The sequence below is a fragment of the Rhinatrema bivittatum genome, chromosome 4 (genome assembly GCF_901001135.1).
Source record: "Rhinatrema bivittatum chromosome 4, aRhiBiv1.1, whole genome shotgun sequence".
NCBI lineage: Eukaryota > Metazoa > Chordata > Amphibia > Gymnophiona > Rhinatrematidae > Rhinatrema > Rhinatrema bivittatum.
In genome coordinates, this window is record NC_042618.1 from 256,440,558 (window position 1) to 256,457,627 (window position 17,070).

Genomic DNA, 17,070 nt, shown 5'->3' on the forward strand with positions numbered 1-17,070 from the left:
TTCCTATTGGGAAGGAGGTTGGTGGGTTGCTTGAGAAAGTTGGGGTTGACTAAGGATATACGACTCCCAATAACAAACGACCTGCTGGGGACCTTACGGGTGCTCTTGGCATTCATCTGAGGTTTCACTTTGAAACCAACCTCTTTTGCCTTCTTGCTGGACTTTTGGAGCTTTATGCATGAACGAATTTGTTGCATCCAACAAGAATGATCCGGGTACCTATGGCATACTTTTGCAGGATGTGACATGTACACCTCTAGCCATCCGTATCAAGATATGTTTGAATTCGGACCATTTGTTGTCCCGTCTTCAGCACTTGAGGGATTTCTTACTGTAAACCGTTGTGATGTATTTTCGAACGACGGTATACAAAACCTTTTAAATAAATAAAATAAATAAATTCAATGGCAGCTCCAGATGCCATTATTATATATGTTGGGGGCAACGACCTTGGTGAATTATCAAGCACACAGCTAATTATGAGGATCAAGAACGACTTGCCTGAGTTATCTGCTTGGTTACCACATTCGTATTTCCTGTGGTCAGCTATTATTCCTTGTCCAAAGTTGGACAATTCAAGACTGTGGGAAAAAGTATTTTAACCCCCCTATGGGCTGGCCACTAGATGTCCTTAGTAGCCCACGAACCAGCTAGAAGGCATATCACATTTCAGCTCCTCCTCCAGAAGCTGTCTGGGTGGTTGGACATTGCATATAAGTAGGGGCTGAGAGAAGAGTAGGAGTGGTAAGATTTCAAAACCTGAGTCAGAGACACTTACACAGCAGGAAGAAAACAGCCAGCTGTAATCTCATTATTTAAAACTGGACATTGATTTACCTTTTTGCCTAATCAGTAAAGTATGTTTTGAACACCCAGTCCTGGGTCCAGTGAATTTGTCCCTGCAGCACTACAGCATCACAGAATACAGAGAGAATTACACACAAGGCTTTAAGGAACGCACCATATCACCTGGGCCATAAGCATCAGCTCCCCCCCAACACACACACACAAAGGACCCACATCTTGGGGATACAGGAGGGGAGCGAAGAAATGTAGATGTGTAGACAGCCCCAGAAATATACATTTCTTTTGTGTGCTCTTGAAGAAATATGCCACTTCAAAGAAAAGGGTTACAGTATCCATAAGAAATCTGCACCTCATCCGGATTAAAAAATGTACTGGACACTTGTTATTTCCCTCTCCCCCATTTAAACATGCCCTCAGGCCTGCCTACAAGGACCCCGCGCACTGGTGATTCCTGCATGCACTTTTAGCTGGGGAAGGGCCGGGTAATTTGCAGACAGCCAACCTACCCTGATAAATCAGGTACTTTTCAAAAACATTTACCTGGGAAAAAATGGCCCGATGGAAAATTTCCCTGCAGCTAAAATGGCATACGGGTTCCATAGCTTGTGTCCTTTTTTTTAGCCGCATTAAAAAGAGGCATTCTTCTGGGTAGGTTTAGGTCAAAGGAAAGAAAACAGCATGTGTTTATTCCATTTCCAAATGTACACAAGTTGCTTTGCCTTCCCTTCGCCACTTACACTAATAGCTGGTGGGAAATAAAGCTTTTAACATGCATACTTTTCACTTGCTGATTTTCAAAGAAAAACAATGTGAATATTCCCTCTCAAATATACTGCTGGGGTCAATTTTCAATCATTCAGAATTCAAATTGAAAAGTTACCCCCTGCAGTATATTTGAATGGAAATCTGAAAAAAAGGCAATCAGTGGCCTAATAGACTGGGCGAGAGATAGAAATCATTCATCAGGATGAAAACTCTTTAAAACTAGCAAAGATTTCTAACTAACTGATCAGGGAATCAAAATATTATTCTTTAAAACTTTGAGCTGCAGATTCCATGACAGAACATTTCCAGAAGTTTTGTTAGCAGAAGGTTCATTTACTTACGTATCTCCTGATTTGCGGTAATTTTCTGGGCATTCAAAATTGAGACATCGATAGCTGCCTTGAATGTTGAAGCATGTCTCTGAGATTGAGCAATTGTGAACTCCTGTAAGGCATTCATCAATATCTGTAAGGCAAAAAGCAAGAAATCAGTAATAAAATCTGCTAGCAACAGTTTTTACTGAGTACACCTTCCCACGTTCAATACCAACATGGGTGGAATTAAGTTCATAAAAAAAAATAAAACAAAAGCAAGTACCTTTTAATCCTGCCTAGACATCCATCATATAGTAAAATCTTTCAACATATGGAAAACAAAATGGAACAAAAAAATCTAGAAGGAATGCAATATGGTCAAAATGTCATCATTGATGGTGGGGGGAGGGGAAATAGAACTAGAGAGTACTAGAAGCCAAGCGTAACAAGTATGAGAGAGAGAGGAAAAAAAAAAAGTACATAGCTTGCTGGGCAGACTGGATGGGCCGTTTGGCCTTCTTCTGCCATCATTTCTATGTTTCTATAAGTCTTCTCCTTTGCTGATCAAGTACGTTTAAATGGTGATATCTGCCTACTTTGGTCTTTAATATACATCCATAAAATTTACGTTAATAAAGGAACATGGCATGTCACAGAGAATCTAGGATGTCAGCATGTGGCACTGAAAGACTACCATGCGAGAACAAGCTACAGGAAGTACTAGATGACAGTGACAAGGTATAAGGGAGCATATGCACCTTGCCAGAATTTTGGGCGGCTGGTCATAAGAGGGAGCTCTAGATGCAGCATTGGAAACTTGCTGGGGGTGGGGGGGGATGGAGCTGATGTCACTCTTGTGAAAAGCCTTCTGGAAGGTGTAGTTTTAAAGGAATTTGGCCTGAGGAGCCAGTTGGAAGTAATTAGGAAATTGAAAGAAGAATGCAGTAAAGCAGACAGCTGGCAGAGATATAATCAGAGAGAAGTAGGGGCTGAGTCACCATCAGGAAAACAGAGCTCATAGTCAGGACCAATAGCCGGAGAGCAAAAAGGGTTTTAGGAAGTGTCCATTTAAGAAACTTGGGCAGCCAGATATTAGGAGATTGTAGCAGTTTGTCAGTGTATAGGAGCATGGGGAGTTTTCTTGTATTTAACCTCTCATATGCATGCCTGGAATGCTTTGATGATTTAGGATGTAGAAATGAGTTGTGGCCTTTTGGACTTTTGAAAATAAATAATGAGAGAAACTGTCATACCTGGAAACTTTTGATTACAGTCACTCAGACTTGCAGATTGAGGGGAGGGAGATCATGTGTGCGCACACCGATAGCAGCATGGGGGGGGCGCCCTGTGCACACACGTGTGCACCAGTAGCAACATGTACACAAACTCTCTCGCATACACACAGTAAAACTTACTGGGAGATTCATCAAGTCATGGTAATGTTCTAACAGGCATTATATTGCATATATCATGCAATGCTGGCGCAATATATGCAATGTTTGCATCTCCCCGCACAAGTTCCCTTCGCTATTTTGACAACTTTATTTGTCTATGCAATTTGTATGCATAGACAATGCAAATACATGCAAAGTTGATCATGCACAGGCAATCCTATGCAAATATTTTATAGTGGCCTACTGAGAAGGTGGTCAGCAGCGATAAAGTACCACCACCACTTGGAAAAGCATTAAATGAGAGGTGGGAGGTCCCTATGCTCCTGACTCACATGTGAAAATGTGCCAAAAGAGTGGCAAAGAGGGGATGTTGAGCAGGGTTCAGGGCTGACGAAGACTCAACCCAGGGCCACCACTTGAAGGGACCACAACTCCCCATAAAGTTTAAAGAAGAAAAAAATGAACCTGTGCAATGATGGCCCCATCCCCTACAGTCCATCTAATGAATAGCTTGTGCAGGTACTAGCCCTCCTAGTCCACCCCCCAGTCCAGCCAATAAATAATTTGTCCAGGCCTTTGCCCCCCTCCCCACCCCCTCCCCTGCAAGGTTAAAATGAAAAACAGGGTCCCAGGCCCTGCCCCCCTTTAGCCATCCTCCCTCATTCACAACCCCTAAAAAGGATTCCGTGTCGGGGCCGGGTGCACCCTCATACCCAGCCTGGTTGGTGCCATCTTCCAAAATGGCACTGACCTGACCTTACCCCAGTCACATGGATGGGTAAGGTCAGGTCGGTGCCATTTTGGAAAATGGTGCTGGCTGGACCAGGTGCAAGAGTGCACCTGGCACCGATGCAGGATCCTTTTTAATGTTCTGGGTTGGGTGGGGCCCAGGACCCTGTTTTTCATTTTAACCTTTTGGGGAGGGGGATAAGGGGGTTGTTGTGGCTTACTGAATCTAGGTCTTAGATTGTGAGCCCTCTGGGGATAGGGAAATACCAACAGTACCTGAATGTAATCCGCTTTGAAGTAACTGTAAAAGTGGAATATAAATTTCAAAAAACAAAAACATACTTACATATTAACTTTCATACTCTCTTTCACACACACATACATGCTCATTCTCGCAATACCCACACACTCTTTTTCCTCTCATTCACCCCGCGATGCTCACAACACATGCACATTCACTCAAGTCTCCTGCTCTTCCTCACGCACACTATCTCCAGTGAAGGATTTAGGGTTTTACCTCCCCTAGGCACTGTTGGTGCTGCCGACCCCCCACCCTCTAATATAAGGACAGACAACAGCCTCACAGTTTCCTGAGACAACTCTTGGGTAGATTCCGCTGCAAAAATAAGAAAATTCTGAAGCACATTGGAAAACGTTTCCATCTTTTATATTATAAAATTGAAGTAATTTTCCAACCTTGCTTGTGTCTGTGTAATTTTTTTATATTGGGTAAGAAAAAGACATTGCAAGCATTGGTAGAGAAAAGAGATCTCAGAAATGGGGAGAGGAGAAGGCGAGAGGGAGGACCAGGGCTGGAGAGAAAAGGTGTTACTGGGGATTGGGGGGTTAAGTTATTATGTTACATTGTAAAGCGCTATGCTGAATTAATGTTTGAATGTAAACCGAGGTGATGTTACCTACGTGCCCCGGTATATAAAAATCTGTAAAATAAAATAAATAAATAAATAAATAAGGAAAAAGGACCAGGGATGGGGGGTGGAGAGTGAGGGGATAAAGAGGATGGGAGATGGGGAAGATTGAGGAAAAGGTGTGGGGGCAGAATCAGGAATCTGAGATGGAGGAAGAGGAAGGAGATGGAAGGAGATTCTGGAGAAGGGAGTAGGGGATTAAGGTGGGTTCCAAGATCTAAGGAGATAAGAAAGGTAGGTAGGAAGGAAGGGAGATTCCAGAATTTGAGGAATAGAATCCATGGTCAAGGAAGAGAGGATCTGAATTGCATTGATAGGGATGGGGGAAGGGGAGGTGTCCCTGATGTGCTTCGGTTGTGCTTCCCCTTGTATCACCTCACCTAAACTTCCATCCAATCTGACATACACACATAACTGGCACCAATCCCTTCTTTCTGACACCCACAAACACTGCTCCTTCCCCCTTTAGCCTTCTCTCTGACACATAGATACTTTCCTCAACCGATCTTCTGTCCTCACCCCTCAATGATCCTCACTCAACTTGTCCCAACCTCTCTACAATGATCCCCCTTTGCTCTGTCTGCTCAAGGTTTACCTCCCTTCATTCTATTCCTTGCAGGCTGCCTGGGAGGTGAGGGGCTAGATCCGGAAACAGAGGGCTATTCTCTGCTGATTGAGATTGAGCACAGCTGGAAGGCTGTATATCATCAGCCAGCTTGCTGCACCCTAGATTTTTGCCTTCCTAGGCACAGGCCTAATGTGCCTATTGACAAATCCAGGCCTGCTCATCTCAGTAACAGCAAACCGAACACTGCCAAACACTTTCAGGTAGATTTTAAAAGGGTTACGTGCATATGTTATGCGCGTAACCCTTTCAAAACCCCCCTGCACGCGCCAAGCCTATTTTGCATAGGCTCGGCAGCGCGCACAAGCCCCGGGACGCGCGTAAGTCCCGGGGCTTTCCTGAGGGGGGCATGTCGGGGGCGTGGCGCGGTGGCGCGTCATTCGGGGGCATGCCTGCGGGCGTGGTTCCAGCCTGGGGGCATTCCGGGGGCATGGCCGAGGTCTCCGAAATTGCTCCCGGGCCGGGGAATTGTGCGGCAGCGGCTGGCCAGTGTGCGCGAGTTACGCCTGCCTGGGGCAGGCGTAACTTTCGCGATAAAGGTACGGGGGTGTAGATAGGGCTGGGGGGTGGGTTAGGTAGGGGAAGGAAGGGGAAGGGGGGGGGAGGCCGAAGAAAAGTTCCCTCTGAGGCCGCTCCGATTTCGGAGCGGCCTCAGAGGGAACGGGCAGCGCACGCAGGGCTTGGCGCGCGCAAGGTACACAAATGTGCACCCCCTTGCGCGCGCTGACCACAGATTTTTGTTTGCACCTGGTGCACGAACAAAAGTACACGCGGGCATACTTTTCTAAAATCTACCCCTTTGTGAAGTAACACAAATCCCTGCAAAAAAAAACCAACACACAGAACCTTGCCAGACCATATCATAACAGCAGTAACTCTCAGGACTCAAACAGCAGCAATTTTATCTATGAAAAGGCAGCAATGCAAATATTATACCATGCCCTAGAACACTAATACATCACCTACTGGGTTAACAGAACAAGCCAAACTGCTACAAGTCCCTACAGAGAAAACTACATGGTAATAGAAATACTGCATTTCAGCCACACATGCAAAACAGAATAAAGGACTACAAATTAGAAACAGAAACATAGACTACAATAAAATGAAAAGCCTGAGAACCCAGACTCTGATCAGTGAAATATTGAAGAAACAACGAATATCAAGTATATAATGTACATTGCCAGAGACAGCTTATACCTATCACTAAAAACGGAAATTTATTATTATTATTATTATTTTTTTTTTTTTTTTTACCTTTGCTGTCTGATCTTATTTTTCTAATCTGTTGATTCCACATTCCCCTTCTCAGTCTTTTCCTAATTCTTTTTACAGGGTTTCCTTTTTTTCCATTTCTTCTCTCTCTACCTGTCTTCTTCCTTTCCTACCTCAAACACATACACAGACTCTTATTCTCACATTCTCTCTCTCTCAAATATCCACACAGGCTCTCACTCTGATGTCTCTCTTATACACACAAGTTCAAATGCTATCTCTCTCACACACATACACATACTCTCACATGCTCTTTTTCTCTCAAACACACACACACACTCTCATTCTCACATGCTCTCACACATACACAGGCTCTCAATTCACTCTCACATGCACTCTCTCTCTCTCTCACAAAGACACACACACAAAGATAGATACAAGCATTCTCACACACACAGTGTATCAGGGCCTGGGCCTCTCTCTCATGGGCCACTGCGGGATGATGTCCATGGTGGCTTTGCTGTTGGGCATTCTCTTCTCGGGCAACCGCGGGATGGGCTCCATGGCATCCCTGTTCTTCTCAGGCCACCACAAGATGGAATCCACAGTAGACCTGCCTACAGACACAGACATTCCTCCTCTTCTTCGTGTGGGCCAACGCTCCTCCTCTCTTTCCGTGTGGCTCTGGCATCTTTTTCTTCCAGCGCCGCATGGGCAGGAAGGAGGAGGAGGGGCACCCAGATTTTTGGGGTATGGCCCACAGAGCTGCAATTCCTTTAGAAATCCAGAGTGTCTGGGCCAAATCTAGAGAGTTCCCAGCCTGCCTTCCAAACTTCATCTCTGAGAAGGGGAAAGAAGTCAAATCTCCACCCCAAATTATTTACTGAAAGGATCATTACTCCACATTGTGGAATGAAAATCTCATTGTAGAAGAAATGTGGAATGGCAAAGAATAAGGCTGAGATTTTTTTGTATCCCACTAAACATGCAGTGAGGTTTATTCTTTATTGTAGAATTTCCTTGGTTTTCATTATCTAGCCTCTAACACAAAAAATATCTTTCTTTGGTGATAAACTTCATGTGGTTCCATAAGAATCTGAATCTTTTTTTAGTTCAACTACAGCCATTAAAGAGATTCCAGGCAGGTCTTGCCTCTATAACATTTAAAATTCAGTGGTAAACTCTATGACAAATCGAGTGCATACCACATACATTGAAACATAAATAGAAAATGACAGCAGAAAAGGACCAAACGGTCCATCCAGTCTGCGCAGCAAGCTTATGGTAGCATCTGCCATGCCATATAGGTCACCCCCATACTTAGTATCCCTATCCCAGACTATCCCAAACTGTCAAAGTCAGGGCTCTTGTTGGTTGCTCTCTGAGTCCAATTCCCCATTATCTCTTGCCATTGAAGCAGAGAGCAATGTTGGAATTGCATCAAAAGTATCAGGCTTATTGGTTAAGCGTAGTAACAGCCACATCAGCAAGTTACCCCATGCTTATTTGTTTCCCCCCACATGCTTGTTTTCCCAGACCATAAAATTCAATTTTCTTGTTGGTTGCTGTCTAATCTAATTTTCCTTTTCCTCTTTTCCCCTGCCATTAATGCAGAGAGCAATAAAGGAGTTGCATCAGAGAGCACTGATGGAGTTGCATCAACAGTATGAAGGCTTATTGGTTAGGAGTAGTAACTGCAAACCAGCAAGTTACCCCCATGCACTCTTTTCTTCATTTCAACATTTTTGTCTTCAACACCTACTCCGGAAGGGCATTCCAGGCATCCACCACCCTATCTGTGAACAAATATTTCCTGACATTGATTCTGAGTCGTCCCCCCTGAAGTTTCATTATGTGACCTCTAATTCTACTGATTTCTTTCCAATGTAAAAGATTTGTCAATTGTGCATCATTAAAACCTTTCATGTGTCTGAAGGTCTGTATCATATCCCGTGTGCACCTCCTCTCCTCCAGGGTATACATATTTAGGTCCTTCAGTCTCTCCTCAGAGGTCTTCCAATACAGACCCCCCACCCTTTTTTGTCAACCTTCTCTGGACCACCTCCATCCTGTCTCTCTGTCCCTTTTGAGATACAGTCTCCAGGACTGAACACAATACTCTAGGTGAGGCCTCACCAAGGACCTGTACAAGGGGATTATCACCTCCTTTTTCTTACTGGTTATTCTTCTCTCTATGCAGCCTAGCATTCTACTGGCTTTAGATATCACCTTGTCACATTGCTTCGCTGTCTTCAGATCGCTATTCACTATCACCCCAAGGTCCCTCTCTTGCTCCATGCACAACAGCCCTTCACCCCTCATCACCTACAGCTTTTTTGAATTACAACACCCCAGTTGCATGAATCTGCACTTCTTGGTATTGAATCCCAGCTGCCATATCTTCAACCACTCTTCAAGCTTCCTTAAATCATGTCTTATTGTCTCTATTCCTTCTGATGTGTTCACTCTGTAGCAGATATTAGTGTTATCCACAAATAGACAAACTTTACCTTCTATCCCTTCTGCAGTGTCGCTCACAAAGATATTGAACAGGACCAGTCCCAACACTGATCCTTGTGGCACTCCACTTAACACCGCTCTCTCTTCAGAGTAGGTTCCATTTACCATCACACGCAGTCTTCCATCAGTCAACCAGTTTGTAATCTACGCCACCACCTTGGCACTCACTCTCAAGCTTCTCATTTTATTCACAAGCCTCCTATGTGGGACCATATCAAAAGCTTTGCTGAAATCCAAGTAGATCACATAGAGTGCTCTTCCTCTTTCTAATTCTTTAGTCACCCAATCAAAAAAATCAGATTTGTCTGACAGGACCTTCCCCTAATGATTCCATGTTGCCTTGGGTCCAGCAATCCTTCGGACTGTAGATAGTTCAATATCCTTTCCTCCAGCAAATCTCTATTAATTTTCCTATCACCGATGTTTCCAGCCTTCTCTCTGCTCCCAGTCTTGTGAAGAGGGATCACTACTGCTCTTCTCCAGTCACTCAGCACTAGAGATGTGAATCGGAACCGGAATCGGTTCAGTTCCGGTTCCGATTCAAATCTTATAATTTTTATCGTCCGGCCCGATTGGTTTTTTGTTTATTGGCTGCGCCCGATCCGATAAACAAAAAACCCACCCTGACCCTTTAAAACTGACTCAGGCGGAAGAAAGGATTGCCAAAGAGGTAAAGCGAGGTGACAAAACATTTTTCAGATACATCAGAGAAAGGAGAAAGGTCCGAAGTGGTATAGTGAGATTGGAAGGTGACAAGGATCAGTGTGTGGAGAGAAAAGAAGAAATGGCAGAAATATTAAACAAATATTCCTAAGAAGACCCTGGAGAAGGACAATTGCTAATTAACAGGATTGTGGATGGAGGTGGAGTAGATGAAACTCTGGTTCATCCCAGGATACTGAGGGAGCTCAGAGATGTGCTGGCTTAGAGATTTAAAATATCGTCCGATATTTTTTAAATCGTCAAAAATCGTTAAAGAGTGCGATACAATAGAAATTCCCCCAATTTATCATGAAAAATCGTTAATCGAGTTTGTGTCCACTAACGGGAGTTATTTTTGGGGGGGGGGCGGGAAAACTGGCACACCAAAACAACCCCTAAACCTACCCTGACCCTTTAAAACTAATCCCTTACCTTCCCCCACCCTCCCAAACCCCCCCAAAACGTTTTAAAATCACCTGGTGGTCCAGTCGAAGCCCCGGGACCAATCGCCCGCTCTCGGGCCGTCGGCTGCCACTAATAAAAATGGCACTGATGGCCCGATAAAAAAAACAACCCACCCCGACCCTTTAAAACTGACCCCTTAGCCTCCCCCACCCTCCCGACCCCCCCAAAAATGTTTTAAAATTACCTGGTGGTCCAGTGGGGGCGCGGGGAGCAATCTCCCGCTCTCGGGCCGTCGGCTGCGCTAATAAAAATGGCGCCGATGGCCCTTTGCCCTTACCATGTGACAGGGTATCCGTGCCATTGGCCGGCCCCTGTCACATGGTAGGAGCACTGGATGGCCGGCGCCATCTTTAAAAATTAAAAATTAAAGATGGCGCCAGCCATCTAGTGCTCCTACCATGTGACAGGAGCCAGCCAATGGCACGGAGACCCTGTCACATGGTAAGGGCAAAGGGCCATCGGCGACATTTTTATTAGTGGCAGCCGACGGCCCGAGAGCGGGAGATCGTTCCCGATGCCCCCACTGGACCACCAGGTAATTTAAAAATGTTTTTGTGGGGGGTCAGGAGGGTGGGGGAGGCTAAGGGGTCAGTTTTAAAGGGTCGGGGTGGGTTGTTTTTTTTATCGGGCCATCGGTGCCATTTTTATTAGTGGCAGCCGATGGCCCGAGAGCGGGCGATTGGTCCCGGGGCTTCCACTGACCACCAGGTGATTTTAAAACGTTTTGGGGGGGGTTTGGGAGGGTGGGGGAAGGTAAGGGATTAGTTTTAAAGGGTCAGGGTGGGTTTAGGGGTTGTTTTGGTGTGCCAGTTTTCCCGCCCCCCCCCCCAAAATAACTCCCGTAAGTGGACACAAACTCGATTAACGATTTTTCATGATAAATTGGGGGAATTTCTATTGTATCGCACTCTAACGATTTTTGACGATTTAAAAAATATCGGACGATATTTTAAATCTCTAAGCCAGCACATCTCTGAGCTCCCTCAGTATCCTGGGATGAACCAGAGTTTCATCTACTCCACCTCCATCCACAATCCTGTTAATTAGCAATTGTCCTTCTCCAGGGTCTTCTTAGGAATATTTGTTTAATATTTCTGCCATTTCTTCTTTTCTCTCCACACACTGATCCTTGTCACCTTCCAATCTCACTATACCACTTCGGACCTTTCTCCTTTCTCTGATGTATCTGAAAAATGTTTTGTCACCTCGCTTTACCTCTTTGGCAATCCTTTCTTCCGCCTGAGTTTTTGTTTTCTTGATTACTTTGTCTCTCTTAGTTTCACCAGATGTTCTTCCCTGTGTTCCTCTTTTTTGGGATCCTTTATATTTCTTAAACTCTGTGCTTTTAGCTTTTATTTTTTCAGCCACCTCCTTTGAGAACCAGATCGATTTTTTATTTCTCTTACTTTTGTTTACTTTTCTAACATATAGATTTGTTGCCTTTGTAATTGCTCCTTTTAGTTTGGCCCACTTTTCTTCCACCTCTCCTATATATAGTACTCTGGGACCCGGGTCACTGTCAGTCAGAGCAATGGATCAGACTATTTGAAGGATAAGCCAGGGCAGGTTCTTACATTGGGTGACATAGGCAGTTGCATAGGACACCACAATTTGGAGTAGAGATGACAAAAAGAAAACAGAAATCTCTGGGCATCACCCTCTCACTTTTAAGGCATGGCACCACAAGCATTTTAAAGATTCAATGGTATTCCTGACTGCAGATTTCATATATTGCGAGACCAGCAATCAGGATGTGCCAGCCCACAAGTTTTAAAATGCTTGCATTTCCGGCAAAAGGAGGCTGGTGGAGCTCATACTGGGCAAAGAGGAAATGATTCTGGTCCAGCTGACTGAGCTTGTCACTGAAAATAGGAGGCAGCCCAGGGCCACTAGCAAAGCTCATTCCACCAGGGGCCAAAGAGAGGAGACGGCCCAGGGCAACTGAAGTGGCTGAAGAGAACTGGAGGCCCAGAGCTGACATTGGGGGGGTGGTGGGGGGGAGGGAAGCAGAAATGGATGTTGAGTAGGTGTGAGGGAGTTAAAAAGAGAGCATGCTGGTGAAGAGAGAGGATGCTAGGTGGGTGGGGGAGTTGGAAAGAATGTTGGGTGGGTGCTGTGCAAGTGTGGCAAGAAAGAGAAAGTAGATGTTGGGTGAATAGAGGTGGAGAGAGAGAGGATTCTGGGCAGTGTAGAAAAGGAGTAAAGAGATTGGGGTGGTGGTATTGTGCTGGGCAAGGGATGAAGGGGAAAGAGGGGAAATAGAAAAGGGAGAAGAGAGAAATGCTGAGTAGGGGGAGAAAGACAAAGTATGCTGAAAACTGTGGGCAGGGGGGCAAATAGAGGGGAAAGGAGGAAGATGTGGCATGGTCAAGAAAGTAGGGTGGCCAACTAGCTCCATTTTTTTCAGGATAGGTTGAGCCAGCAACGGTTTTACGCCCATTACATGCATGGATTTTGTAGGTCTGGTATCCCTGTTGCATTTCCCAAGAAAATCAGGATAAGAAGTTCATGCAAGCTGTGGGGTTAAACCAGGACTGGGATCAACTTGTCCTGAAATCTGAAGACAGTTAGCAACCCTACAAAAAAGAGAGAGTGATGTTACCAGTAGGTAAGGGGGAGGTGGCAAGCCTGGAGGTTTAACTAGCATATCTAATACTCTTGCACCGGCCCTGGAAGGTAAACCAAGAAAAGATGCACCAATTCTGCAAGTTAGATGGATCCCATAAGGCTTTGTGACTGTGCTAACTTATTTAAAAACAGATTCTACCACTTATAATACAGAGGCAAGCCCTGCCTGGAACTTACTTCAATGGCTACAGAATTTGCACAACTATGGAACAAAAAAGTAAACATTGGTTTACAATAAGCAAATATAAGGAAAATACAAGTGTTTGAAATGTAGTATTATATAAGAATTCTAAAAATCAGCTAGAAGGACATGACCTTATATGAAAGTGTGCATGAGATGATGGATAGTGGAAGAACCCGGACAGAAGAGGTGTGGAGGAGCAGGCTAGTGGTTAAAGCAGCAGCCAGAAAACCAAAGCACTGAAATCTAGCTAACACTCCTTGTGACCTTGGGTAAGTCACTTCACCCTTTACTGCCACAGTTACAAACTTAAGGCCTCATTTACTAAGCATTCTTCCCATAGACAAAGAATGGTAGAAAAGCCTTAGTATATCAGGCCCTCAGATTGTGAGCCCTCTGGGGACAGGGAAAATAGCTGCTGTACCTGAATGTAACTTGCCTTGAGCTACCAATGAAAAGGCATGAGCTAAATTTAAATAAATAAGAAGACCTAGTCTAAAGGAAAATAAGATTTGATGATCATGCATTTAAAAGCTGTGATGGCAAATTACCTAATCTAATATTAGAGGGCAAAAGCCATAGAGGCAAGCACAGAATGGCCTGAGTGAAGGCATCAAAAACTGGTCACGGTCTGGAAACAGATGAAGCAATGGGGGAAACTGAGCACTGGCAGAATCGTCTTGCCTTAGCTGCGAACCTTTGTATCAAAGATGGCACTTGATGACGATGATGAAAATGGAACGAAAAGGGGTACAAATATTTTCAGCTATGGTACAAAATGCCTCTTCAATGTATTTTTAAAATTAAATTCCTTTGCAGATGATTTATCTGCTTTACAGATTATAAATCCTCATGTTGCCATGTAGAGCTATCAAGTATTTCAGGCAGTTTTCAAACTGTTTTGCAATGAAAACCACTAAACTCTGTACCAAGTCTGGTCTAGAAGACACTTACTGTAAACAGGTGGCATGCCAGACTCCTCTAAAAGGATTTTTTTTTTCCAGATACAAGTTCAATGAAATAAATGGAACATTTTAACAATCTGATTCAAAATTTCCTGGCTTGAATGTAGTGCCCCCCTCTCCCCTAAATAGTGAAAGAAATTTATGCCTGGAAAAAGAAGACGCAGCCAATCCAAAAGATCAGTTCAGCTTTTTCTGGCATATAAATCCCTTCTGTGCAAGCAATATGTACTGGCCACAGAGGTTTTAAACTGAGCTTGTTAGGATAATGCTTGAACCACTGGCTTTGTTAAATTATGACAGACCATAATGTTACAAAAAAAGATGTAACATTTTTGCAGATCCTTTTCTTCGAAACAACCATGATCTTTCCCTGTATTAAACTACAAAAGACTTGATGCACATATAGACTGAGCCCCTTCCGCTACAGAGCTTTTATACCTCATTTCCTAGTAACCTCTTTTCCCAGTAAAAATAACAAAATGACGTACTTAAACAGTCTTATAACTTATATCTTGTAATTCCTTCATCATTCTTGTGACTTTCCATTTAGCTTTTTTCCAGTCCTGTAACATATATAACGTGGGGACCAGAAATGGACACAATCTTACAAACAAGGCCTACCTAAAGTTTTATGGTAAATAAAGGCACAAATTCTCTACATCTACTTGTGAAATTCCTATCTATGAAATCAAGAATGCTGCTAGATTTTCCAAATTGTTATAATGCAAGAGTTCATGGCTTATTAACTACAGTAGAGGCAGGCCTGGTCCTCAAGAATTGCAAACAGAGTGAATGAGCGGCTCGCTCATTCACTCTCTCTCTCCCCCACCCCAACTCCGGGAACGCGCGGCAGCAGCAGCCTCCTCCCAACGCTAACCTCTTCATTTTCAGCCCTCGCGGAGGCGGAGTCCCATCGGCCGCGGTTGAAGCTCTTCATTTTCCTCCGAGCCGCGCTGCAGTCTTCTTTTCTTCGGGCCGATGCCGAGCGCACTAGCGTGGCCTCTTCTTGCCGCGCACTCACCCGATACTCTCCACTTCCTCTTCCGGGCCGCGGGGCCCTGTGTGTGTGTATGAGAGAGTGAGAGATTGCATGTATGTGAATGATTGAGAGCCTGTACATGTGAAAGATCGTATGTCTGTGATTGAGAGCCTGCCTGTGAGTGAGAGAGAGAGCATGAATGTAAGTTTACCATTTGGAACCTGTATGTGTAAGTTTGTGATTGAAAACCTGTTTGTGTGAAAGAGTATGTGTGTATGATTGAAATCCTTTGTGTGTGAGAGAAATCATGTGTATGTATGATTAAGAGCCTGTGTGTATAAGTAAGAGAGAGATCATGTGTGTCTGTGTGTGATTGAGAGCTGATTTAGGTGAGGGAGCATGTGAGTATGTGATTGAGAGCCTGTGTGTAAATGAGAGATAGAGACCATGTGTGTCTGTGTGTGATTGAGAGCTGATTTAGGTGAGGGAGCATGTGAGTATGTGATTGAGAGCCTGTGTGTAAATGAGAGAAAGAGAGGACATGTTTGTAAGCATGTGAATGAGAGTCTGTGTGTGAGAGAAAAAGACAGCATGTATTTATGTGATTGAAAGCCTGTGTGTGTGTGTAAGCGTGAAAAGATAGACAGCATGTGTGTAAATGTGTAATTAAGAGCCTATATAAGTGAGAGAGAAAAAACATGTGTATATGTGAGTGACTGAGAGCATGTGTGTATAGGTGTGTCATTGAGAGCCAGTGTGAGAGAGAGCGCTGGTATGTGACTGAGAGAGGAGAAAGTTCCAAGCAAACCACCCCTCCTCCTGCTAATTCAGAACAATCTCAGGAGACCTGGATATCAAACGTTCCCAGGTATGCAGAGCAAAAAAATGTTTGTATCCTTATTATTTTTCATTACTGGGTCTTTATGTCTGCTATTTTGAAATATTTTGTTGGTATCTGGAAATGTTTTATATGAGTTTTTAATTATTGGATATTCCACTCATCAGCTGTTTCGAAATATGTTCTTTTTGTTAGTACAGTTTTACTGCTGATGATTTTATATTTCTTGATTTGTTTTATAAGGATGGGTGATGTTTCTTTTTTCCTTTGTTACACTGCATACAGAGACTCTGGCTTGTTGCAGTTTCCAATTCAGTTTTTTCTGCATGCTTCTTGTTATGCGTTTTGGTCTCTTTATTCTATGTTAGGTGAGGGACAGCACATGATTCAGGTGAGGTTTTCTGCTGGCGTGTAGTTTCTGTGTAGGACTCTATAGCAGCCTGACTTGGTCCGTTTTCCTAATAGGAGATGTGTTGGTGTCTTAAGGCCTGGTGTAATATTTTCAGAGACTTATTGTACTTTAAAAGTGTGATCTTACATAAAATGCACACATTTACTTGTACTTAGTTTTAAACATATTGTATGGCTCTCATGGAATTACATTTTAAAATATGTGGCGTTTATGGCTCTCTCAGCCAAAAAGGTTCCTGACCCCTGGGCAAGTGGGAGCCAATGCGGCCGCCGGTGGACCTCATCCCACTGGCGGCTGAGCAGTAAAGAATCGCTGTGCTGTGTGCCGCGGACACACAGCAGGAAGATCGGCATGGCCGTGGTGGAGCTCACCTCACCACGGCCTGAAGAACAAGGTCACGTCGAAACGTGCAGATGCTCCACCCTCCTTCCTGCCCATGCGGCCCCGGAAGAAAATGTTGCCGGAGCCGCACGGGCAGAAAGGGGGAGGAGCATCAGCCGCGTGCAGAAGAGGAGCAGCGTCGTTACAGCGTGTGAGAAGAGGAGAAGGCCCCCACCGCGGATCGGTCCGAAAAGATCAGGGCCGCTGCAGAGCCTGTCCTG

General features: G+C 44.3%; 1 protein-coding gene across 1 annotated transcript in view; it reads right to left on the reverse strand.

The window, feature by feature from the left end:
- FBLN1 (fibulin 1) overlaps window positions 1-17,070 on the reverse strand; it is a 326,336-nt gene that overhangs the window by 130,393 nt on the left and 178,873 nt on the right. The window contains exon 15 of the mRNA XM_029597486.1: window positions 1,914-2,037. Within this exon, the coding sequence (XP_029453346.1) occupies window positions 1,914-2,037 (124 nt within the window). The remainder of the gene's footprint in view (window positions 1-1,913; window positions 2,038-17,070) is intronic.